The following is a 25,532-nucleotide window of genomic DNA, read 5'->3' as shown; positions in this document are numbered from 1 at the left end:
CTGTAATTTGCAAAACTTAAGCCTTTTTTCTTAAGAGCAACCCTTTATTCCATTCACTAATCTTGTTGCCCTTCTCTGTACTTGTTCCAGCAGCCCTACATCCTTCTTGAAATGAAGCCTCCAGACCTGTATACAGGTGTGGCCTGACCAATGCCTTATACAAGGGAATAATGACCTCCTTATCCCTGCTAGAAAAATTCCTGTATATCATTGACAAGACACCATGAGCTACTCTTGCAGCCCGTCTGCACTGCTCAGAGAACTTCATATCTGCCTGCACAATTACCCCTAGGTCCTTTTCATTCTCTGCTACTGGCAGTGTAGAACCGCAGAGTTGATACGTTGCTCTGGGGTTGCTGTTTCCCATATATAGTACTTTACATTTGTCAATGTTAAACTTCATTTACCACCTCTCAGCCCATCTGCTCAACCTTTCCAGATCCTGTTGCAGCAGCAGCAGCAGCATAGCGTCAGTAGTGTCCTTAACAACCCTGCCAACCTTTGTATCATCTGAAAACTTGGACATTAAGCTTGATATACCATCATCAATATTATTTATAAATACAGAAAACAATAATGGACCCAACACTGAACCCTGAGGGACTGCACTAATAACATTAGTCGATGTTATTAGTAGAGTCTCTGTCTTCTCCCCCTCAACCACCCTTTTATCCATAGCAGTAATTTGCCTCCAGTGCCACACTACTCCAATTTGTGCAGCAGCCTTCCATGTGCAACAGTATCAAAAGCCTTTCTAAGATCCAAGTATATAATATCAAAGTTATTCCCTGCATCCAGCTCTTTTGTGACTGCATCATAGTATCCATTCAAATTGGTCAGGCAAGACTTCCCTTAACAAAACCATGCTGTGTCCGAGCTATAACTGAAGTCTTGTCTAGATGATCCTGCAGTGCTTCTTTAACCAGTTCCATTAATTTTCCTGGAACAGAAGTTAAACTCACAGGTCTATAATTACTTGTGTCAATCTTTGATCCTCCTTTGTGAATTGGGGTCACATTTGCACATCTCCAGTCTATGGGTACCTCCCCTGAGTCCAAGGAAGCTCTCATAATTATGGCTAAGTGTTTGTTTACTTCCTTTGCTGCCTCCTTTAATATAACTGGATAGATCCCATCCACCCCAGGTGCCTTTATTGTGTTTATTTTCAACAATTTCTGCTCCACTTTACTCTCAATTATTACAAGATTATCTAGCTTACTGCCAGAGTTGAATACACCTCTGGCATTCCCCTCGCTGAATAACTCCTCGTGTGTGAATGTCGATGCAAAATATTCATTTAGTTTGTTAGCTACCTGAGCAGGATCATCAACAGTTGAACCATCGATATCAAGTGGACCAATCTGATTCATCCCCTTCCTTCTAGAGTTTACATAAGTAAAGAACTCCAGGGGCTCTCATCTGGTGAGTATGGGCATGGCACACCCAGGGTCCTGAGCTGGATATCATCATTCTTCTCTTTCTTGGTGATTCCCTTCTCTCTCTCTCTCTCTCTCTCTCTCTCTCAGGGTGGCTCAGGAATTTTTTTTTTTTTTTTTTTGGCTGGTGTAGCATAAGCCTAAGGCTTCCTTGCACCATATAGTTAATAATAATAAAAAAACTCTTTTCTGTTTTTCTTTGCATCCTTTGCCAAAGATTTCTAATAATCTGCCTTTGCCTGCCTAACCTCCTTTGTGACTTGGTTACAGACCAACTTATATCTATCATAGGCTTCTGTGTCACGTGTTAATTTATATGTATCCAATGCATTTTTCTTTTCTGCCATGTGTCTCATTAGTTCATCTGTTATCCATTTAGGCCTAAACCTTGAACAGTATTTCTTAGTTGGTATGTAAAGCCTAGTAGCTTCCTAGATAAGTTCTTTGAATGCTTCCCATTTTGAATTTGCTGTTGGTAACATCATCAGTTGGTCCCACTGTATAGAATTTAAATACTGTCTCAGACCATCGTAGTCGCCTTTACGAAAGCAATAACCTTTCCCTTTACCCTTGATGGTAGTTACCTCTTTGAGTAAATCACACTTCAGCACACTGTGATCACTGCCACCTAGTGGTTTCTTTATCTGCAGATTCTTAATGCATGAAGAATCATTACTGATAATCAGATCAAGAGTATTACTCCATCTAGTTGCCTCCCGATCATGCTGATGTAGAAAACAATCATCCAATAAATCCACAAAAGCCTTGCTAGTGTGTGAGTGACCAACCCACAAATTCCAGTCAATATCTGGGAAATTCAAAGCCCCCATTATAAGACTCTCTGATTTACTGGCCCACTCTATTTCCTTGTACAGTTTCTTATTGTACTCATCAGAGTCATTAGGCCTATAGCACACTCCTACTCAATTTTGATCTCCCAATGCTTATGTCACACCAAACTGACTCGACACTGCACTGTCCAGCGATGTCGACTGGCTTCACTTCCTTGGATTTTATGTGTTTCTTAACTAATAGCATAACCCCTCCTCCCTTCCTATCCTATCTATCCTTTCTGTAGACATTGTACTCCCCAAATTCCAGTTTTGCATTCCTTATATCTGTGTGACACCACGTCTCTGATATCCCAACAATATTCGCCTTTGATGCTTTGAGCAATACCTCAAATTCATCAAATTTATTTACCAAACTCCTAGCATTGGTGTACACACAAGTATATGCACACCTGTTCCTATTCTTAGCTACCCTAACACAACCCATGTGTTTGCTTGTACCGCAATGACTCCCAGCAGTCTCTGAAATATCCTGCATCTTTTTTTCCAGGCTTCTGCTCATTCCAATAGAAGCAGTGCAAGAATCACTTTCACCTCTGCCAGTGGCTACTGTTAATCTATTAGTCCTTATATCCCCCAAGCTAACAGTTTTCCGACCCACCTAACACTGCCTTAATAGCATCAGCAAATATTCTTGCACCCTTTCAATTTAAGTGTATCCCATCCCTGTAGAAGCAGTCTCTCCTGTTAACAAGTACAGACCATGCTGAAAAAAATTCTACCACTTGAGCCTTGCACAGTCTTTCCAGGGCCAAATTGATCGACAAGGCTCTCATCATATACTCCCTCCTATCTTGTCTGGGCAGGATTGCAAACACTTTCAAATTCAACCCTATTTCACGGCTTTTTTTCAACAGTGACCTGTACTTGTTAAGTAATTCTACCGGTCTCCTACTCTTAATATCATTAGTGCCAACATATACAACTATATCACCTTTTGTGCCCTTGAAAGATGATATCCGCTCTACAACGTCATCAACCTTTGCCCCTGGCAGGCATACCTTGGTCCTGTTCCACCTATCCTTTTTACAAAGCATGTTCACCATTTCCCCGACAATAGAGTCATCAACAACTACTAGTTCCTGTGGAACCAGTGCATTCTGCCTTGGGGGTTGCCGCTGTGTTGCGTGATGACCAAGTGCAAGCTCTGCCGTTGATGTGGGCAGCTGAGAGCTTGATGGGTCCCCTCAATTTAGATCCTTCGAGGGCATCCATCCTGTCCTTCAAGCTCTCATATAGGCCCATAACAACGCTGAGTTGTCGCCTGATTTCGTTACACTCCTTGCATCGCGCGCACACAAAGACATCCCCCATGGCAATATCATGTCCCTTACCCAATTGCTCCACAAACATCATGCAAGCAGTGCATTTTAATAGGCTGTGATTCAGAGCGAAACTGTCCCCCTCAGGTCTCCTCTGAGCCACAGCACTCCCATTAGCTTGAACCTTTTGCTTTGCTGCTCTGGTCTGAGTCATGATTTCGATTTAATTTCAATTTCAGTACAAAATTATAACCCTAAACTTGTATCCCAACACAGTTATAACGCTATATATATTTTTCAGTATCAAATATTATCTACGAGTTCACTTTATATAACTTCCGTATCAAATTATGTATTAATTAATTATGTTACGTTTGTAATCTAAGTCGTTATATGTATTTAGTTAAAAGTACAATTTAATTGACAACGAAGTTTAACAACATTAATAGATTTTACTGATTAATTGACAATATTATATTATATACTATACTACACTAATTCTATCTAGTTCGGGATATACGTTGTATCGTATAACAAACACGTCAAGTTACGAATGGTAAATCTGCAGACGCTTAAGTATTAATTAACTTCCAAATCTCGCTGTCTCAATTCAGAATAAACTAACGATCCTGACTAGGTCTATAAGCTACTTATAGAAAATAATTTGATGTAACAATTGGTCAATAAAACGGCTAAATTTGGCTAAAAAACTTCTCGTTCAGCGGAGCTGCAACTTGTAACATGTGGATTTGATACCCTTACCGATACTTTTATGCAATTACAAGGCCGAGTAAAGAATAAATACACCAGATTAATCAGAAAATCACAAAATAATGCTATACTACTAAATTTAAATCAAAAGTTTTAGAAAAATAATAATTTCAAATCAATAAATAAGAAAATCCACTTAGCAGCTTTGAACACGTCTGGCTCCCACTAGCCTTGTCTTGGCACAGGTTTTAGTAGTCCTGTACATAGCCACTGTGCAGATTTACACATATTTCCCATCAATTGATGAGGCTACGGATACCGTTTTTTTTAGAAATGGCGAGGTTGGTCTTTGAACCATGATTCTGTTGCAGAAATGAGTGTCTCGTCGTCAGGGAAGTGGGTCCCCCAAAGAAATGATTTGAGGGAAGGACACGAGAAGAAGTCCAATGGTGCAAGATCGGGTGAGAGGCTGGATGGGGCAGTATTTCATATCCACAAGTGGCCACTGTGTTTTTGCAATTTCAGAAGTGTGAACTGGGGTGTTGTCTTGAAGCATTCTCACACCTTTGGACAGCATGCCACGCCTACATGTTTTGATTTTCTCCCATAATTTTTTGAGTAAGTTGGCATAATAGGCACCTGTAATTGTTCTACCTTTCGGCAGGTAATCAGTCATTGTTATGCCTTTCTCATCCCAAAACACTGTCAGCAAGACCTTTCCTGCTGACGCTTGAACCCTTGCCTTCTTGGGGGTGATGGGGGACTATGATGTTGCCAAATCATGGACTGCTTTTTACTTTCAGGGTCAAAATGATGGATCCAACTTTCATCCTGAGTGATTAGACAAGAGAAAAAGTCTTCCTCGTTTTTTTGGCACAGGACTAACAACTTTTGTGATTTCTGTTGTCGATCAGCCTTCTGGAAACCAGTCAATAATCGGGGAATCCATCTTGCACTCAATTTCCATAAATGGATTTGGTCATGAAGGAATGTTTCAGCAGAGCCCACACTAATCTTCACCTCCTGGGACAATTCATGCACAGATATCCTTCAATCTTCCGTGATTAACAACTCACTTTTCTGATCATGTTGTCATCAATGGCTGAATGGGGACGACCTGGAATGGGCTCAGATTCTACCGATCCCCGATTCTACCGAAGACACATAAACTGTCTATGCCAGTGCTTCACAATGCCATAGGATGGGGCTTTATCCATATATACAGCAGCCATTGTGGACTTCTTTAGGAGATTTTCCCCTTCAAGAACAGATACCGGATTACAGCTCTGTCTTCAACTTTGTCCATGATGTTACTTCGCCACACATTCAGCTCTGTAAGAGAAAAACAAATTAAGACACAGGACTCAAATTTTACACCTTTAGTGCACGAGTAGCACTAAAGGTGTAAAAAGTGCACAAAATATCATGACTGTGTGATATGTGGAAGTAGGTGAGGGCGATTCTTTATTGAACCACTCTCATATTTAACTAATCATTTTTGCTTTACAGCTCCCTTCCCTTTAATTGGCTATCCAATTTAGCTTATAATTTTATTTAATTCATTATATCATATAGGGATGCCACCGTAGCCAGGTGAGCAGGAGCAGCATTGCGTTGCACACTCTTCTTGATTAGACCAGGATTTGAGCCCATGACCACCAAATACAGAGGATGCGGAAAGGTCAGGGATTGACCACCACATATCCCTGGAGCAATATGGCCTTAGTTGCTAATGCTCCTAAAAACCAAAATAACAACAACAAATATCATATAGGATATTCACATTCTTTCTCTCTTTCTCCCACCTTTAATATTTCTTATGTCAGCTGTCCTTCCCCTATTAGTTTTGGCATTTTGTGCATTTACATCTCCATCTTCAAACTTCTCAGTAGATTTATTACTTTTACTTCATATATATATATATATATATATATATATAAATGTTTTTTTATATATGTTAATATTACATATTTTTTATATGTATATAATTATATACATAATAAGCAGCAGTGGAGAAGATGGGTCACAAATTAGCAACACATACGACATACCCGATATCCTTCCTGATGAGGTAGAATATGCATTGAAGAAAATGAAGAATCAGAAAGCCGCAGGTGAAGATGGAGTTACTGTAGAGTTATTAAAATTGGGAGGAAGAGATGTGATACACAAACTGGCAACACTCTTCACAAAATACATTAGGAAAGGAGTGGAATAATGCAATCATAATTTTGCTGCACAAGAAAGGAGATAAATTGGAAATTATAGACCAATTAGCTTGTTGTCCCACATTTACAATGTGTTCACAGGGTCATTACTAACAGATTAGAAAGAATACTTGATGAGAGTCAACCAAACGAGCAAGCTGGCTTTAGGACAGGATTCTCAACTATGGATCACCTTCATGTAATATTGCAGCTAATGAAGAAATCAAATAAATATGAAACATCATTATGCCTGGCATTTGTGGATTATGAAAAGGCATTTGACTCCATACAGCATAAGGCAATGTTTCGGGCACTGGAAAGACAGATACCCCCATACATTGATATTGAAGAAAATATATGAGAATGTACGTCCTTTATTAGACTAGACAAAGATAGTAAACAAACAAATTTAAAATTGAGAAAGAAGTTCGACAAGGAGACAATATCTCCAAAGTTGTTTACTGCTGCTCTTGAGGAAGCTTTCAGAAGATTAGACTGGTTGCAGAAAGGAGTCAATGTAAATGGAGAGTATCCAAACCATTTATGATTTGCAGATGATATTGTGATCATAAACCACGATCCCAAAAAATTAGAGGAAAATCTTAATCAGTTATGAAGAGTTAATAAGGATTTCAGACTAAAGATGAATATGGTTAAAACAAAAGTAATGATGAACAAGTAGAATAGATTAATAGTAGCCACTGGTAGAGGTGAAAGTGACTTGCGTGTACACCAATGCTAGGTGTTTGGTAAATAAATTTGGTGAATATGAGATGTTGGTCAAAACATCAAAGGCTGATATTGTTGGGATATCAGAGATCTGGTGTCACACAGATATAAGGATTGCAGAACTGGAATTTGGGGATTACAATGTGTACAGGAAGGATAGAGAGGATAGGAAAGGAGAAGGGGTTATGCTATTAGTTAAGAAACATAAAATCCAAGGAAGTGCAGCCATCGACATCGCTGGACAGTGCAGTATCGAGTCAGTTTGGTGTGACATAAGCACTGGGAAATCAAAATTGAGAGTAGGAGTGTGTTATAGGCCTAATGACTCTGATGAGTATAATAAAGAACTGTACAAGGAAATAGAGTGGGCCAGTAAATCAGTGTCTTATAATGTAGGATTTTAATTTCCTGGATATTGACTGGAATTTGTGGGTTGGTCACTCGTACACTAGCAAGGCTTTTGTCGATTTATTAGATGATTGTTTTCTACATCAGCATGTTCGGGAGGCAACTAGAGGGAGTAATACTCTTGATCTGATTATCATTAGTGATTCTTCATGCATTAAGAATGTGCAGATAAAGGAACCACTTGGTGGCAGTGATCACAGTGTGCTGAAGTGGGATTTACTCAAATAGGTAACTACCATCAAGGGTAAAGGGAAGGGTTTTTGCTTTCGTAAAGGCGACTACGGAGGTCTGAGACGGTATTTAAATTCTATACGGTAGGACCAACTGATGATGTTACCAACAGAAAATTCAAAATGAGAAGCATTCAAAGAATTACTCGTGGAAGCTACTAGGCTTTACATACCAACTAAGAAATATTGTTCAAGGTTTAGGCCCAAATTGATGTCAGATGAACTTATGAGACATGTGGCAGAGAAGAAAAATGCGTGGGATACATATAAATTAATGGGTGACACGGAAGCCTACGATAGATATAATAGCTGGTTTGTAACCAAGTCACAAACGAGGTTAGGCAGGCAAAGGCAGATTACGAGAAATCTTTGCCAAATGATGCAAAGAAAAACAGCAAAGAACTCTTTACTTATGTAAACTCTAGAAGGAAGGGGATGAATTAGATTGGTCCACTGGATATCGATGGTTTATCTGTTGATGATCCTGCTCAGGTGGCTAACAAACTAAATGAGTATTTTGCATCTACATTCACATGAGGAGTTATTCAGGGAGGGGGAATGCCAGAGGTGAATTAAACTCTGGCTGTGAGCTAGATGATTTTGTAATAACTGAGAGGAAAGTGGAGGACAAATTGCTGAAGATAAACATAGGTGGCAGTGATAAGAAAAGCATCTGGGGTGGATGAGGCCTATCCAGTTATGTTAAAGGAGGCAGCAAAGGAAGTAAGCAAATCCTTAGCCATAATTATGAGAGCTTCCTTGGAATTAGGGGAGGTACCCATAATTGGAGAAGTGCAAATATGACCCCAATTCACAAAGGAGGATCAAAGGGAAATGCACATAATTATAGACCTTTAAGTTTAACTTCTGTTCCAAGAAAATTAATGGAGGCACTGGTTAAAGAAGCACTGCAGGATCATCTAGACAAGACTTCAGTTATAGCTCAGACACAGCATGGGTTTATTAAGGGGAAGTCTTGTCTGACTAATTTGATTGGATACCATGATGTGGTCCCAAAGCAACTGGATGTAGGGAATAACTTTGATATCATATATTTGGATCTTAGAAAGGCTTTTGATACTGTTGCACATGGAAAACTGCTGCATAAATTGGAGCATTGTGACATTGGAGGCAAATTGCTGCAATCGATAAAGGGATGGTTGAGTGGGAGAAGACAGAGAATGGTAATCAATGGACACTGCTCATCGTGGACTAATGTTATTAGTGGAGTCCCTCAGGGTTCAGTGTTGGTCCATTGTTGTTTTCTGTATTTATAAATGATATTGATGATGATATATCAGGCTTACATGCATATTTATGTATTTATTTATTATATATAATATATGATATGTATGATATATACATTTATAAATAAATATTTATCAATATGTATTTATATATGATATTGATGATGGTATATCAGGCTTAATGTCCAAGTTTGCAGACAATACGAAGGTTGGCAGAGTTGTTAATGACAGTATGCTGCTGCAGCAGGATCTGGAAAAGTTGAGCAGATGGGCTGAGAGGTGGAAAATGAAGTTTAACATTGATAAATGTAAAGTACTACATATGGGAAGCAGTAACCCCAGAGTAACATATCAACTCTGTGGTACTACACTGACAGTGGTAAAGAATGAAAAGGACCTGGGGATAATTTTGCAGGCAGATATGAAGTTTTCTGAGCAGTGTAGATGGTCTGCAAGAGTAGCTCATGGTGTCTTGTCAATGTCTTGATATACAGGAATTTTTCTAGAAGGAGGTGATTATCCCCTTGTATAAGGCGATGGTCAGGCCATACCTTGAGTACTGTATACATGTCTAGGCCTCATTTTAAGAAGGATGTAGAGCTGTTGGAATGAGTACAGAGAAGGGCAACAAGATTAGTGAATGGAATAAAGGGTTGCTCTTACAAAGAAAGGCTTAAGTTTTGCAAATTGCAGTGTCTGGAGACTAGGCATCTGCGAGGTGATCTGATTGAGATGTATAAAGCCTTGAATGGTTTGACCATGCTCAGTGCTGATGGAATTCATCCTCTTGCTCAGAATAGTCACCTGAGAGGGCATAAATTCAAATTGAGGAAAGACAGTTGTAGGATAGATGTGTGGAAGTTTGCTTTTAGCTAGCGAGTAGCTGAATGGTGGAACAGATTTCCAGCTTTTGTTGCGGAAGTTGATAGTCTAAATAAATTTAAGGTTGAGCTGGACAGGTATTTGGAATGAATGGAGGGGTGAAATTGGAGTCTCCCCCCCCTCTTTTTTTTTTTTTTTTGGCTGATGCTGCATAAGCTTGCTTTCTTGCATCGCGTGCCTCTACTAATACTGATACTAAAGCATGCCACAGAAAAGGTTATAATCTTTGAAGAAGCAGTAATTGAAAAGGTGAATTCATATATTCATCTTAGGCAAGTCATTAGCTGTAAGTGGCGCCTCCGTAGCCAGGTAGGAAGGAGCATCAGTGCATATCACACCCTTCTTCATTAGACCAGGGTTCGAGCCCGTCACCACCAAATATGGAGGATGTGGAAAGGTCACGGAATGACCACCGTATATCCCGGAGCAATATGGCCTTAGTTGCTAATGCTCCTAAAAACCAAATAACAACAACATTAGCTGTAATAATGATAAATGGCTGGAAGTCAAGAGAAGAATAAATTTCGGATGGATAGCATTCAGGAAATATAGTCACATACTGAGGAGCAATATCTCAATTTGTCTGAAACATAAAATAATGAACCAATGTTTACTCCCCACCATGATGTGGGCACTCACCAAAAGAATGGAAGAGAAGCTGAAAACTACACAGCGAATAATGGAACAAGTTATATTAGGAATCAGACTGTTAGATAAGAAGAGAAACATATGGATTAGGCAGCAAACTCAAATAAAGGAAAGGATATTCTTATCAAAACTAAAGAACTGAAATGGACGTGGGCAGGACACGTAGCTCAAAGACATGGTGACAGATGGACTAAGACTATAACAGAATGGTACCCAAGAGGAGCTAGAAGAAAACCTGAAAGACAATGGTGGAGATGAATAGATGAAATTCACAAGTTCATGGGTAGTAAATGGATGGCCATTGCACAAAACAGAAGAAACTGGAAAGTTGCTGGAGAGGCATAAATATGTGCATGTTTGAAATTTTGTTCTCTTAACAGTGTTTTAAATTGGAAAATCCATGTTGTAATGGGCAATTTTCAGGGCTCGGGATTAATATGAAACTAACCACTCCACCTTATGTTCTCCACACAATGCACATTGTATGACCCCCCCCGAAACATCTTTTAACTCTGATCATGACCCCCTCCACACCAGCATGGATTAGGGATCCTAGTCACCAAGGATGTCTCCAAAGGCATCTTCAACTTTATGCCACACTCCAAGTGAATAATGCTACTCCAGCTGTGAAGGAACAACCTTTAAATGCCAACATAATTCAAGTATATGCTCCGACGGCTGATAAGGAAGATGTGGAAATTGAACGTTTATATACAGAGCTGAAAGAAATAGTCAAACTAACAAAGAAACAAGACCTAAATATAGTTATGGGAGATCTGAATGCTAAGGTTGGAAAAGGCAGATCTGGTGAAACTGTTGGAGAATTTGGTACTTGGAGCAAGGAATGAAAGAGGGGATCAGCTGATACAATTTTGCCAAGAGGAGAACTTGATGATTGCTAACACCTGGTTTTAACTCTCCAAGAGAAGGCTCTATACATGGAAGTCACCCTTAGACAGCACACAAAATGTGGTCAGGAATCAGATTGACTATATCATGATCAGTCAGTGTTTCTGGAGCAGGGTTAAAAGCACCAAGACATATCCCAGTGCAGATATTGATTCAGACCGCAATCCAATCATAACCGAGATCATGCTAAGATTGAAGGCTATTAGGAGAAAGCAACCAATGAAGAAAGTTGACTTAGAGAAGTTAAAAAATCCAGAAACATATCAGTTAATGTAGACATGCCTTAACGAAAGAATGCAACACATCCATAGGCAGTAGGAGAAGGGAGTGGGAGATCTTTGGAGGAGTTTTAAATCTGTTCTGATTGAAACAAGCTCAGAAGTTCCAGGTTATGGAAAATGTCTGAAGAAGGACTGGATGACAGATGAAATTTTGACACTCATGGAGAAGTGCAGAACATTTAAGAACTGCAATGCACTAAGATATAAGGAGGTGAATAGACTGATTAAGAACAAAATTAAAGGAGCTGAAGAGAGCTGGATCACAGAAAAATGCAGAGAAATAGAAGCTCTGCAAGAAAAACATGATGATTTCAATCATCCCAAAAAGATTAAAGAGATTTCAGGAATTAATAGAAGGAAACAACCACCTTCAATCCGATATGACAAGGTGAGATTATCACGGAAGAATCAGAAAAACTGGACATGTGGACTAAATATATGAAAGACCTCTTTGCCGACAGTGAACATGAGTTAATTACAACAACGATGCAGTAGTAGGGTTGTCCATCCTAAGATCCAAGGTGGAGAAGGTGATTAAATCAATGAAGAAGGGAAAAGCCAAAGGGCCTGATGAAATCACACCGGAAATAGTCAAATTTCTCAACTAGAAAATCACCAATGTTCTTGGCGCCTCCGTAGCCAGGTGGGAAGGAGCAGCAGTGCGTAGCACACGCTTCTTGATGAGACCGGGGTTCGAGCCGGTCACCACCAAATACGGAGGATGCGGAAAGGTCAGGGAATGACCACCGCATATGCCGGAGCAATATGGCCTTAGTTGCTAATGCTCCTAAAATCCAAATAACAACAAACAAACCAATGTTCTTGTTGAATTATTTAACAGAATTTACAACATGGGCAACATCCCCCAGGAATGGCTGACATCAACGTTCATTTCTCTTCCCAAAAAACTAAATACCAGGACTTGTGGAAACTTCAGTCTGATCGGCTTGATGAACCAAGTCCTCAAAATATTCCTAAAAATAATTCAAAATCAGATTTTCAGGAAATGTGAGAAGTCAATGGACAATGTGCAGTTTGGATTTAGGGAAGGACTGGGTACAAGAGAAGCACATTTTGTGCCCAGGTCATGATGCAGAGGTACAGAGAACAACAGATTTATGTCCATCTTTGTTTTATTGACTTTGAGAAGGCCTTTTATCGAGTCCAACACACCAAGTTCATCAAGATTCTTGTGGAGTCTGGCCTTGATGAAAAGGACATCCGTATAATCAAATACTTCTACAGGGACTAAACAATATCTGTTGTAGTTGATGGCAGAAAGACAGAAAACATCAACATTGAATATGGAGTGAGGCAAGGATGTGTACTCTCTCCCCTCCTGTTTAACATTTATTCGGATGCCATCATCAAGAGAGCATTCGATGGAAGAAATGAAGGAATATTTGTCAATGGTAGAGTGATTAATAATCTTCGCTGTGCAGATGACATTGTAATTTGTACAACTAATATGCAGGACTTGCAGATACTCCTCAATCGTGTGGAGAAGAAAGTTAAAGAATGGGCCTCGGGATTAATATCAACAATTCATGGTCCTTAATGGGGCAATGCCAACACCTCCCCTCATGTTAAATGGAAGGCTGATAGAGCTGACAAAATCAAATATCTAGGCTGTTGGATCAATGACAAAAATGAACCAGATATGGAAATAAAAACAAGGATTAAAATGACCAGGCAGTATTTTCTTAAAATGAGACCTGCATTGTGCAATGAAAACCTGGATCTCCACCTTAGAATCCAGATGATAAGATGTTACTTTTGGTCAGTTTTGTTGTTTGGTGCCAAGACATGGACACTGAAAACTAATACCTCGAAAAAACTAGAAGCATTTGAAATGTGGATGCACAGACGAATGCTAAAAGATACCATGGACAGCAATAGTGACCAATGAGTGTCCTGCAGAGAATTGGAAAAACCTGTGAATTGCTAAAGGACATAAAGAAAATAAAAACAGCATATCTTGGACACCTGATGAAGAACAACAAATACACAATTCCACAGCTATTTATTGAGGGGAGAATGAAAGGAAGAAAAAAGTTTGAGAGATGTATATCATGGCTTGATAACATTAAGAATTGGACAGGACTGAACACTGAGCAGCTGTTCAGAGCTACCAGAGACAGAGAGACATTTGCTGTGGTGGTAACCAACCACCATTAGGAGATGGCACACTCTTGTTTCACAAATTTTACTGCCTCCATGCAAACAAACTGTCCATAAGTCATGGGAATCTGTTTATAAGCCGAGTAAAATGTCCATAATCATCAGCCCACATTTTCTAAATACTAAAAAATGCCTTATGGCTGCTACACTCATTCCTTGGCATATCCTTGAAGGGTGTGAGGTGTTGCTAGAAACGACCGTTCTTACAAACTGGATTAATACTATTGCAAACTTTTCCGCCTGCAAAAAAGGTTAAAATCACCCCCACTTGAAGGCGTGGTGGAACAAGGGCCTCAATGCAGCTTTTCAACTGAAACAACAACTGCACAAAATTTGGAAAGAGACAAACGATGTTGGTGATCAAATTTCCTACTCAAAAGCACGGGGCCCACTTCAACAGAAAAAAATCAACGATTGCTAATTTCTTCAATGCTCGGCTTCATATAAGGAAAATTCCCTATTGTCATAGGTGCCTTGGCAACCAAATCCTTGTTGATCCTGACCAATGGATGGACCACATTGCATGATTTAAACCATCAAGTGTGCTGGCCCCCAAAACTTGACATTCCAAGTCATATCTTTTCTGGATATCATTCACAGTTATAATTTCACTTAACCTCAACTTATAAAAGCCATCAACTCATTGGCTCCCATTGCGGTTGCAGGAGCTGATATTGTTTCCTAATTCATCGTTAAGTGCCTGAGCCTTTTTATTATTCAACCACTGCTGTCTATCTACAATGACATCCTGAAGGCCTATAACCAAGATCCGTAACCCATTGCTAATTAAACATTACTGCCCAATCTCTAAAGCCTCAACACTTCTGAAGTTACTGGAACAAAATGCTGCTACCAGTCCTCACCAAACAAATACTTGCAGATACGCCTCCCCAGATTCACTATGCTCTCTCACAGCAATTGACGACTAAAAACCTCCTCACAACCACAAATATACTAGCATTGTTCGAGAGCAATTATGAACTTGCCATAACTTACATAGGTATTGAGGCTCTATTTGATGCTGTGAATGTCCCTTCTCTTTTGTGGCTTTTACAATCATACTATAATATCAATGGAGACATGCTGTGGTTTCTATTTCTGTCTTCTCTCTCCTTAGTGAGAGGTTGTTGCAACTTGACACTGGAGGAAGAGAGGAAGATGCTATTGGACGACTGTTACCATTGGAGTACCATGGGGGTACCATTGTTGTTCACAGCAATTATTGCCTTACCGGTGCAGAATAACCAAAAAATCATCTCCTATGCAGATGACCTTAAGATTTGTACCCTAATTGGGCACAGTCCCATCTTCATCACAACCACTAAACACATTAATAGTCTTTTGAAAATTGCATCCTTTCTACAGCACTTTTGCTTGACGATCAACCCCGGGAAGACCAAGTTGATGATGTTTTCTCTGAAGACCAATTCTTCTGTGATTGCTCCCACTTTGCTAACGCCCAAATCCCTGTTGTTACTTCACATTCTGATTTAGGTGTAATGTTCAACCCTAAACTCTGTTTTAATATGCAGCTGGATGAACTTGCCTCACAGGCTTCGAGTCTTCATTGGACAATAAAACAAAGTCTGTTGCACATTAAAGATCCCAAAATAATCAGGAAATATATCACAACGATTATCTATCCACCATTACTATACACATCAGAAGTCTGGGCCTAAGCCACCCAAACGACTAAAAAGCCCCTCATTCCATCTGAATATTAGCTACTGAAATGGGCCAATTGGAAATCCAATCTGCCACCACAAGCTACAACAATAGCATTAGCAAATGCAATGGGGATTCCCTGTCTCTCCGAGTTTATTGATTCCCAGAGGTTGGTCATCATGGTGAAAATGGCTGCGGGACTTATCTGCAAGCCATCCATATGGAATACATGCTGCTGGAGAATCCCTATCTCTTCCTTGCAGACTACTCCTAGACTGGCCACCCAGAATTCAAGACTGTTCCTGACAGATCGATCCCTCCTTTTTCAGATACTCTCTCAGGTCTACAAATTTGATGCTGATCTTAACAAATTCACATGTGATAAAAGATATATAAAGAAAATGCTATCCGTGCAATGACATCAGTTGGACTGAGCTTTTTTTTTTTTTTTTTCTTTTTAAGTGTATTTTCACTTTGTATGTCTTGATATTGTTAACCCCTGGCCTGTGTGCCATGATGGGTCAGTTGCAACATTCAGTTCTCTGTAACCATCTTTTTATTAGGTTGCAGTAAACATTTTCTCTCTCTCTCTCTCTCTCTCTCTCTCTCTCTCTCTCTCTCTCTCTCTCTCTCTCTCTCTCTCTCTCTCTCTCTCAAATGGAAGAGAATAAGGTGTAAAACACAGCATTCTTTAAAAAATTTTATTTTTTATTAAAACTTAAAAGTACATACAATAAGTAATGCATTCCATTAAGAATGAAAGATGAAATATTGGCACTATAAAAAGGATTCAAATAACTGAAAACATTTTCAAAGGTGACAAAAACAGAAATTTTGTCACCTGTCAGGTGACTTGCCACTATTTTCACTGTCGCCTCCGTAGCCAGGTGGGCAGGAGCAGCGGTGCGTAGCACACGCTTCTTGATTAGACCAGGGTTCGAGCCAATGACCACCAAATACGGATGATGTGGAAAGGTCAGGGAATGACCACCGCATATCCCAGGAGCAATATGGCCTTAGTTGCTAATGCTCCTAAAAACCAAACAACAACAACAACTATTTTCACTACATGTTGGGCACCATGACCACCGGATTAATATAAAATGTACGTATTGTCAGTGTTATTTAATTTTTAGTGCATATGGACTTTAAAGAAACCATTTGCTTTTTTCCAAAATGTTGGTCTGTTTTTGCCAAAAAAGTAAAATTTTCTTCCTGCTTATGGTTACATGATCTGCAGCTTTTTAAAAATCGCTGCAAAAAAGATTTCTTCTACCTACTCAGGTGGGCCATGCTGATTACAGCCTCCCTAACAGCCTTGCAGGTTCTTTGGGTATTTTGTTAATCCATAAGGCATTACATCGTAGTCCCTCCTGTCATTCTTGGGCAGAATTGCATTCTAAAATACATTCTGGTCTTACTCTTTTCCACATCCCCCTTGCATATCTCTATACTTATCCACCAAATCCATCACTAACAATACTCTCTTTTGAGATTTTGAAAACTGACACCTGAAACGATTTCAGTTAAACCAGTTTTAACCTTCAACTATTTCACAATGCTTGCTACATTTACTATTTGCAGATTTGCAATTTTTATACAAACTTTTTACCTTGCTTAAAAGATTCTTTGCGCAATAATTCTAAATTTGAAAGCCTATTTGGAAATATTTTGTTACACACTATTTAAGATCAAGAAATCTTAAAATAGAAGGTGCCAGATATTTGAACCTTTTGTTCCCCTGTTTAGCCTGAACCTGAAACCTGAATGTTCTTCCTTCTAAGATTATATTCATTAGTATTAAAAGTACCCATTCTCTAAGATATCTGCATTTTACCTGGCATACCAAGGAGTGAAATTCCTTTGTAATTACCATGATATATACTATATATCATGGTGATTACATCTGTATACCCCTGGTTATTAAGTTAGATTCTTGATATACTTGTTTGCAAGTTATAGCACTGTATAGACTTTATAGTATTTTTATTAATTACTATTTAATCCATTAAAAAAAATTTCTTTTTCTTATTTCTGCCATCAGCATGTCCCAGATGGAGTCCACAATTACCAGCGGCTGCTTCAAGAGATAGAAGTGTACTGTACAAGAAACTGTGATGAAAATGAAACAGTAGAGGAAGCTAGTGAGGATATTAAGTGGAATAAACTATGTTCTAATGATTTTTCACTTGATATGGATACAACAGATAATTCGGATCCTGATGTGACTCAACCAGTATTTGTTAATGATGTAAATACTGTTAGTCAACAAGCTCACTTGCACAGAGCATTATCAGCTGGCAACGTCTATCCTACAACTGCAGGAATGGTGACTAGTGCATCTTTTCCTGCTGCAACAAAGCCCATCCCAGTTCATTCCAGTAATTCTTCAAGAAATCGGTTCCAGGTTTCTAGAGTTTTTCTTGAGTCAGAAAAATCAGAAATGGTTGCTACAAGATATGACAACTTACCTGAACAGCATTCTACAGAAGGATCTGTAACTGTACATCAAGCAGGTGTGATATCAGTATCAAATATTCAGTGTCCTTCTGAACCAGAAAATGAATTGCCCATTTGTTCTGCTCATTTAATACATTCCACAGAAACCTACCTACCAGAGTCCAGTAGTGCCACTATAGAAGATAGATCCTCAGTTTCATTTACAGGACAGTTTAAAACAACAGTTGAAGTAAGTAAAAATTCCAACTGGAATGCAATTCAGGTAATAGATGATTCATCTCAGTGTTGGGATGCACATGCCAGAGAACTCTGTGAAAAGTTGGAGAAAATATCTGCTTGTGCTACTTCAGGAGAAAATAATGATGTGAGTAAATTAGTTTCTAGTAAACAAGGACTTAAAGGAGGATCACTTTATAGTGGTAAAAGTTATCAGGAGTCATATCACCGATCTCTAGACTTGACATTCATTGCACAGAAAACCCATTTTTCAGATAAAATAACTTCACAAGATAAACAGTCTAATCAAGCTAGTCAAAATAATGGACAGGGGAAGTCTAATAATGGAAAAACTTGTAAAAAACCAAAGAAGCTGGTATTTGTCTTGCCAGAAATTCCAGGTACTCCACAGCGTGACAGAAAAGATCGACGTATGAGCAGTCCAGCATTATCTTCAACACCTTTGTCTGGTCAACGCCCAAATCCTTTCACCTTAAAGCTTGGCAGGCAGCTTGAAAGTTTGGATCTTAAGAGTTCTGTTCCACTTTCTCCAACTCGGCTCATGGAAGGATGGAGTAAGTTATTATCCGCACAATTTGCTCAGTTTTCTTATTGCATTAATCCTTTAACTCTGTAGTGTGAAAGTCCTTATTGCAGCATACTTTTTTATGTCTAATTTAATCAAATGTTTGTTATTACATAACACATAACAGGGGTGTCCAAAGTTAGTAAATCTGAGAGCAACATGAATGATTTTCAAAAGATTTAAGGCCCATACTTTTATATTTTATTTTTCTATTAAATAAAATTTACATGTGTGATAAAAATGTACTTTTCAAAGCCAGTTGCTCTAAAAATCATTATTAATAGCTCTGTATTAATTGTCTAATAGGTTCAATAGTAAATAAAAATAACATATAAAAGGGAAATTGGTATTTATTTATTTTTTTTTAATAGCAAACATTGATGAATAGCAAATAAATAAAAGAAGAAATGGAGAGATTATATGTAGGAAGTTGTTATTAATTCTGTTATCAAGTTAATTGAGTAAAAGAGCAAAAGCTTTTATGTTTTGCAGCCTCTTAATCTATGCAGTTTGATAAACTTGCAGAATAATTAAAATGAAATAAACATTAAATTATATATAACTCTAATCTCTCTTATTAAGCTAATTATAACTAATTAGAGGTGTGTATTATTTTAGTTTGCTTTTAAGTCTTTTGAAATTAAAGGAGAATAGTCTCTAGGAATTTGAATTTCTTCTAAAAAAAAAAAAAAGGCACAACTAAGGAACACACTAAGATACACACTATTATCACATGCAGAAACACACTATTATCACATCATGGGACTTTCATCCTGTCCCTGTCACAGAGTAGTACTCTGTGGTCCCTGTTTTAGTGTAAACCATGAAGTCGGTCGGAGAAGAAGTGTCGTCACTGTAACGTAGGGTGACTAGATTAAAAATTTGATCTCGGGGTACTCATGCTTATGTTTGGGGTATTCATTCCTCGTTTAGGGGTACTCGCATCATATCTTAAAAGAAAACCGAACAATTTTAAATAACAACCATTTTATTTCTATATTTTGTTGATTTTTACAAGTTCGTGGAATGCAAAATTAGTCAAATTTTAATAAAATTAACCGAAGCATAGCCTGTGCTTTAATTCGGAAAATTTTATTGCAAGAGGAAACTTTTTATAAATATTAACATCAAATGTTTTACATAATTGTTTATAATACATATTCAATACACCTGATTTATTTTATCGAAAAGAAAATATTTACCTTGCAATACTTTTCTTTTGAGTGAATTTCCTTTAACAGTTTTTCATTTTTTTAGTGCATTTGTGTAAAATTCTTTGCAAGACATATTGTCATTGGTTTTCGGCAACAGTTCTTCAACATTCTTATTTCTATCCTTTTTCCACGTGTTAAACATTGAGCTAAATTCTCGCTCACTCATTGCATTTGAAGCAAAGCAAAAACAAAATTAATATTTTTTTCTGTATTACGTACTTCGTACGCATTTAAAATTTTTATCCAACCATCTGTGGTATTTTTGAGTTCTTTTGTCGCAATATTTCTACGGAATGATTTCAACAGAATGTATTCTTCATACAGCAAACTGATATTGATATTGGAAATTTTAAATTTAAAAAAAAAAGTTTTTTGCCTGAGCCTTAAACCATTACAATGAAATAAAAAAGAAGTCAAGTAGAATGTAAAATGTTACAAAGTAAGCATAATATAAATATTCTGTAACCCCCTTTGTAAATAGGATAGAATGTTGTGTTTTTTTTGTTTTTTTTGAGTCTTTAAGGGTGCATTTCAACAACAACTTTATTGTCAGTTAATTCTTTCTTCCTGAATAATCATCTCAACAGGTTGTTTTATGATTTCCACTTTTTTCAAATTCCCCATTTCAAATGTTAAAAAAGGTGTATCTTGGAAATTTTATTATAATTCCAAAAGGGGTATGTCTGACAACCTGTAACGTTGTATCTATGTCATTCTCTTTGTGTAAAGCTGAAGAAAAATGAATGGCCACAGTTCATCCTCCTCTTCAGATTTTGAAAATGCATACGCTTTTCCTATAGCCAAGAAAACAAAAGAGAGTATGCAATGGATACACGACACAAACTGGAAGAGAACAGAAAAGGGCAAATTCCATCATTTACTGCAGGACTTAGAAGGAGATGAAAATCGTTTCAAGATGTACTTACGGATGAATAAAGAAGATTTAATTTCTTATATAATCCAATTAAGGATGACATTCAAGGGAAAAATATGCAATTTCAAAATTCAGTCAGCATTAAGGAAAAATTAGTTGTATGTTTAAGGAAAGTTGAAATGCTGCAAGTTTAATTTTGAATAAAGATTTATTCTGTCAAAACAAACATTTTTAATGAAATTTAATAACAACAAAAAACTACTTCTCAACCCTAAAAACTGAACTTGTAAGAAATTGTTTTGAGTTGTGCAAATTTAAGTGATCGACTTGTTCATCCTCTAAATTTGTTAATTGTAATACTCTTGGTCTATTTTCCTCCTTTGGTCATTTTTGAGCTGTCCAATCTGTGATTGGACATCTGCAGTGAGTATGCCGAGTAGCTGGTCGAAGTGGAGTGTGCTTTGGAATAGGCACAGGTGACATCCTTGATTTTGTTGTTATTTGTTTTCGGATATTCTTACTTGTGTGCTCAAAACAGATTATTTACTTCTAATTTAATTTTGTATTAGCATTTCCTACATTTTTCTCTTGTCACGCGGTCACACCTAACAAAATTTCTGTTTGAACAGAAAAATCTGAGTTCCTGACAATGTCATTTGGCCTTGAATCCCAACATGTTATCTTGTGAATACAGCCAATCACAACAGAGCTCTCCGAGCAATACACTAATTGGTAATTATAGCTCCCCCACATTTGACTTTAGACATGTATGCATGTGAAGTCTCGTGAAGTGATAATAGTGTGTTTCTGCCCTAACTATCAGTATGAAAAATAAAAGCAGTATGCACAGGTTTCTTTTCAAAAAATCATTGGACATTCAGTTACTGTTTTGCAATTTTTTTTCTAATTATTATTTTAAGGCATGAATTGTACTAGCCTGTATTTATCTGCAACTTGTGCTTCAAAAATGATACCTATGCTGCATAAAAACTATGGTTTGGCCACTTATGACACACATGGAACAGGAGGGCGCTGAATCTCTTTAAAAGTTACAGCTGACAGTTACAGGCTCCGCAAAAACGATAAGTGTTTGCCTTTTATTTACATGATTGTTATTTTATATTGTACTTAATACGTAGTCATATAGTTATAGTTATGCTGGTTATTTTTTATTTTTAATTTAGATAAAGAGTTTTTGTGGATCTTACTTACGATAGGTAAAACCGTTATTTCGTTCCATTTTTGTAGCCACTGTTTTTGGATATAGTGGTAGGGAATTCAAATTTTTTAATTGAGGTAGCTAGGTAGCTCTAACGCATAATTATATAGTAATACGCTTCACTGTTTCTATTTAATAGTTTCTATTCAAATACTATTGATATTTAATTTATTGATTTTATTAATTTAAACTACCATGCCCCAGACTAGAGCAGCAAAGAAACGGGCACAAAGTGGCAGGAGTGCTGTGAATCGGGGGAGAACTGAGGGGGGCAATTCTCCAATGCATCACAGCCTAAAAAAATGTGCAACTTGTGAAATGTTTGCCGAACTCTCTGGAACGGAACATGATATTGCCATGGGGGATGTCTTTGTGTGTGCGCGATGTAAGGAGTGTAAGGAAATCAGGCGACAACTCAGCGTTGTTATGGGCCTATATGAGAGTTTGAAGGACAGGGTGGATGCCCTCGAAAGATCTAAATTGAGGGGCCCATCAGGCTCTCAGCTGCCCACATCAACGCCAGAGCTTGCACTCGGTCATCACGCAACACAGCAGCAACCCCTAAGGCAGAATGCGCTGGTCCCACAGGAACTAGTTGTTGTTGGTGACTCTATTGTCAGGGAAACGGGGAACATGCTTTGTAAAAAGGATAGGTGGAACAGGACCAGGGTATGTCTGCCAGGGGCAAAGGTTGATGACGTTGTAGAGCGGATATCATCTTTCAAGGGCACAAAAGGTGATATAGTTGTACACGTTGGCACTAATGATATTAAGAGTAGGAGACCGGCGGAATTACTCAACAAGTACAGGTCACTGTTGAAAAAAAGCCGTGAATTAGGGTTGAATTTGAAAGTGTCTGCAATTCTGCCCAGACACGATAGGAGGGAGTATATGATGAGAGCCTTGTCGATCAATTCGGCCCTGGAAAGATTGTGCAAGGCTCAAGGGGTAGAATTTTTTTCAGCCTGGACTGTACTTGTTAACAGGAGAGATTGTTTCTACAGGGATGGGATACACTTAAATAGAAAGGGTGCAAGAATATTTGCTGATGCTATCGAGGCAGTGTTAGGCGGGTCGGAAAACTGCTAGTTTGGGGGGGATAAAAAGACTAATAGTTTAACAGTAACCGCAGGCAGCGGTGAAGGTGATTCTTGCACAACTTCTATTAGAATAAGAAGCGACCTGGAGCGAGGGGTGTTGGGGATTTCAGGTACGGATGGCAGTCATCATGGAATAGTTGGGTATATGGGATGTTTTAGGGTAACAAGGAATAGGCATAGGAGCATGTATGCTTGCATGTATACCAATGCTAGAAGTATAGTAAATAAATTTGATGAATTTGAAGTGTTGGTCAAGACATCAAAGGCGGATATTGTTGGGATAGCAGAGACGTGGTGTCACAAAGATATAAGGAATGCAGAACTGGAATTTGGGGAGTACAATGTGTACAGAAAGGATAGTCAGGACAGAAAGGGAGGGGGTGTTATGCTGTTAATTAAGAAAAACATAAAATCAAAGGAAGTGCACCCAGTTAATATAGATGAACAGTGCTCTGTTGAGTCAGTTTGGTGTGAGATAAGCACTGCGAAAGGAAAAATAAGAGTAGGAGTGTGTTATAGGCCTAATGACTTGAATGAGTACAATGAACAATTGTACAGAGAAATAGAGTGGGCTAGTAAATCAGAATGTCTTATAATGGGGGATTTTAACTTCCCAGATATTGACTGGAACTTGTGGGTTGGTCACTCACACACTAGTCAGACTTTTGTGGAGTTATTGGATGATTGTTTTCTGCAGCAGCATATTCGAGAGGCAACCAGAGAAAGTAACACTCTTGATCTGGTTATCAGCAGTGATCATTCGTGTATTAAGAATTTGCAGATAAAGGAACCACTAGGTGGCAGTGATCACAGTGTGCTGAAGTGGGATTTACTCAAAGAGGTAACTACCGTCAGGGGTAAAGGAAAGGGTTTTTGCTTCCGTAAAGGGGAGTACAGTGGTCTCAGACAGTTTTTAAATTCTGTACAGTGGGATCAACTGACGATGTTACAAACAGTAAATTCTAAGTGGGAAGCATTCAAAGAATTAATCGTGGAAGCTACTAGACTTTATATACCGATTAAGAAATATCGTTCAAGGTTTAGGCCTAAATGGTTATCAAATGAACTAATGAGACTCGTGACAGAGAAGAAAAATGCATGGGATGCATATAAATTATCAGGTGACGCAGAAGCTTGTGGCAGATATAAGCTAGTCTGTAATCAGGTCACAAAGGAGGTTCGGCAGGCGAAGGCGGATTACGAGAAATCTTTGGCAAAAGATGCTAAGAAAAACAGCAAGGATTTCTTTACTTATATAAACTCTAAAAGGAAGGGGATGAATATGATTGGTCCACTTGACATCGATGGTTCGACTGTTGATGATCCTGCTCAGATAGCAAACAAACTGAATGAGTATTTTGCATCTACATTCACACGTGAGGAATCATTACAATTTGAAAATGGAAGAAGGTTATCAAATTGTAGCAGTGTGCTTAATGATTTTGTAATAACTGAGAGCAAAGTGGAGGAGAAATTGTTGAAGTTAAACATAAGAAAGGCACCTGGGGTGGATGGGATCTATCCAGTTATTTTAAAGGAGGCGGGAAAGCAACTAAGCAAACCCTTAGCCATAATTATGAGAGCATCCTTGGACTCAGGGGAGGTTCCCACGGACTGGAGATGTGCAAATGTGTCCCCAATTCACAAAGGTGGATCGAAGGGTGACACGAGTAATTACAGACCAGTTAGTTTAACTTCTGTTCCGGGTAAAATAATGGAGTCGCTGGTTAAAGATGCATTGCAGGATCATCTAGACAAGACTGCAGCAATAATTCAAACATAGCATGGGTTTGTTAAGGGAAAGTCTTGTCTGACAAATTTGATTGGTTATTATGATGTGATCACAAAGGAACTGGATGCAAAAAATAATTTTGATATCATATACTTGGATTTCAGGAAAGCTTTTGACACTGTTGCGCATGGAAGACTACTGTACAAATTGGAGCAGAATGGTATTAAGGGTAAGTTGCTACAATGGATAAAAGGATGGTTAAGTGGGAGAAGACAGAGGGTGGTAATCAATGGGTGCTGCTCTTCGTGGACTAATGTTATTAGTGGAGTCCCACAGGGTTCGGTGTTGGGTCCACTGTTGTTTTGTGTATTTATCAATGATATTGATGAAGGTATATCAGGCTTAATGTCGAAGTTTGCAGATGACACAAAGGTTGGCAGGGTTGTTAATGACAGTAATGGCAGTGTGCTACTGCAACAGGATC

General features: G+C 38.3%; 1 protein-coding gene across 1 annotated transcript in view; it reads left to right on the top strand.

Moving 5' to 3' along the window:
• The window catches only part of LOC150076868 (uncharacterized), a 238,521-nt gene that overhangs the window by 186,610 nt on the left and 26,379 nt on the right, over window positions 1-25,532 (top strand). The window contains exon 11 of the mRNA XM_090385707.1: window positions 17,692-18,898. Within this exon, the coding sequence (XP_090241833.1) occupies window positions 17,692-18,898 (1,207 nt within the window). The remainder of the gene's footprint in view (window positions 1-17,691; window positions 18,899-25,532) is intronic.

The sequence above is a fragment of the Mastigoproctus giganteus genome, chromosome 12 (genome assembly GCF_048544385.1).
Source record: "Mastigoproctus giganteus isolate SK-2022 chromosome 12, ASM4854438v1, whole genome shotgun sequence".
NCBI classification, from domain to species: Eukaryota; Metazoa; Arthropoda; class Arachnida; order Uropygi; family Thelyphonidae; genus Mastigoproctus; species Mastigoproctus giganteus.
Note: the sequence above shows the minus strand (reverse complement) of the source record. Positions and strands in the feature narration are given on the sequence as shown.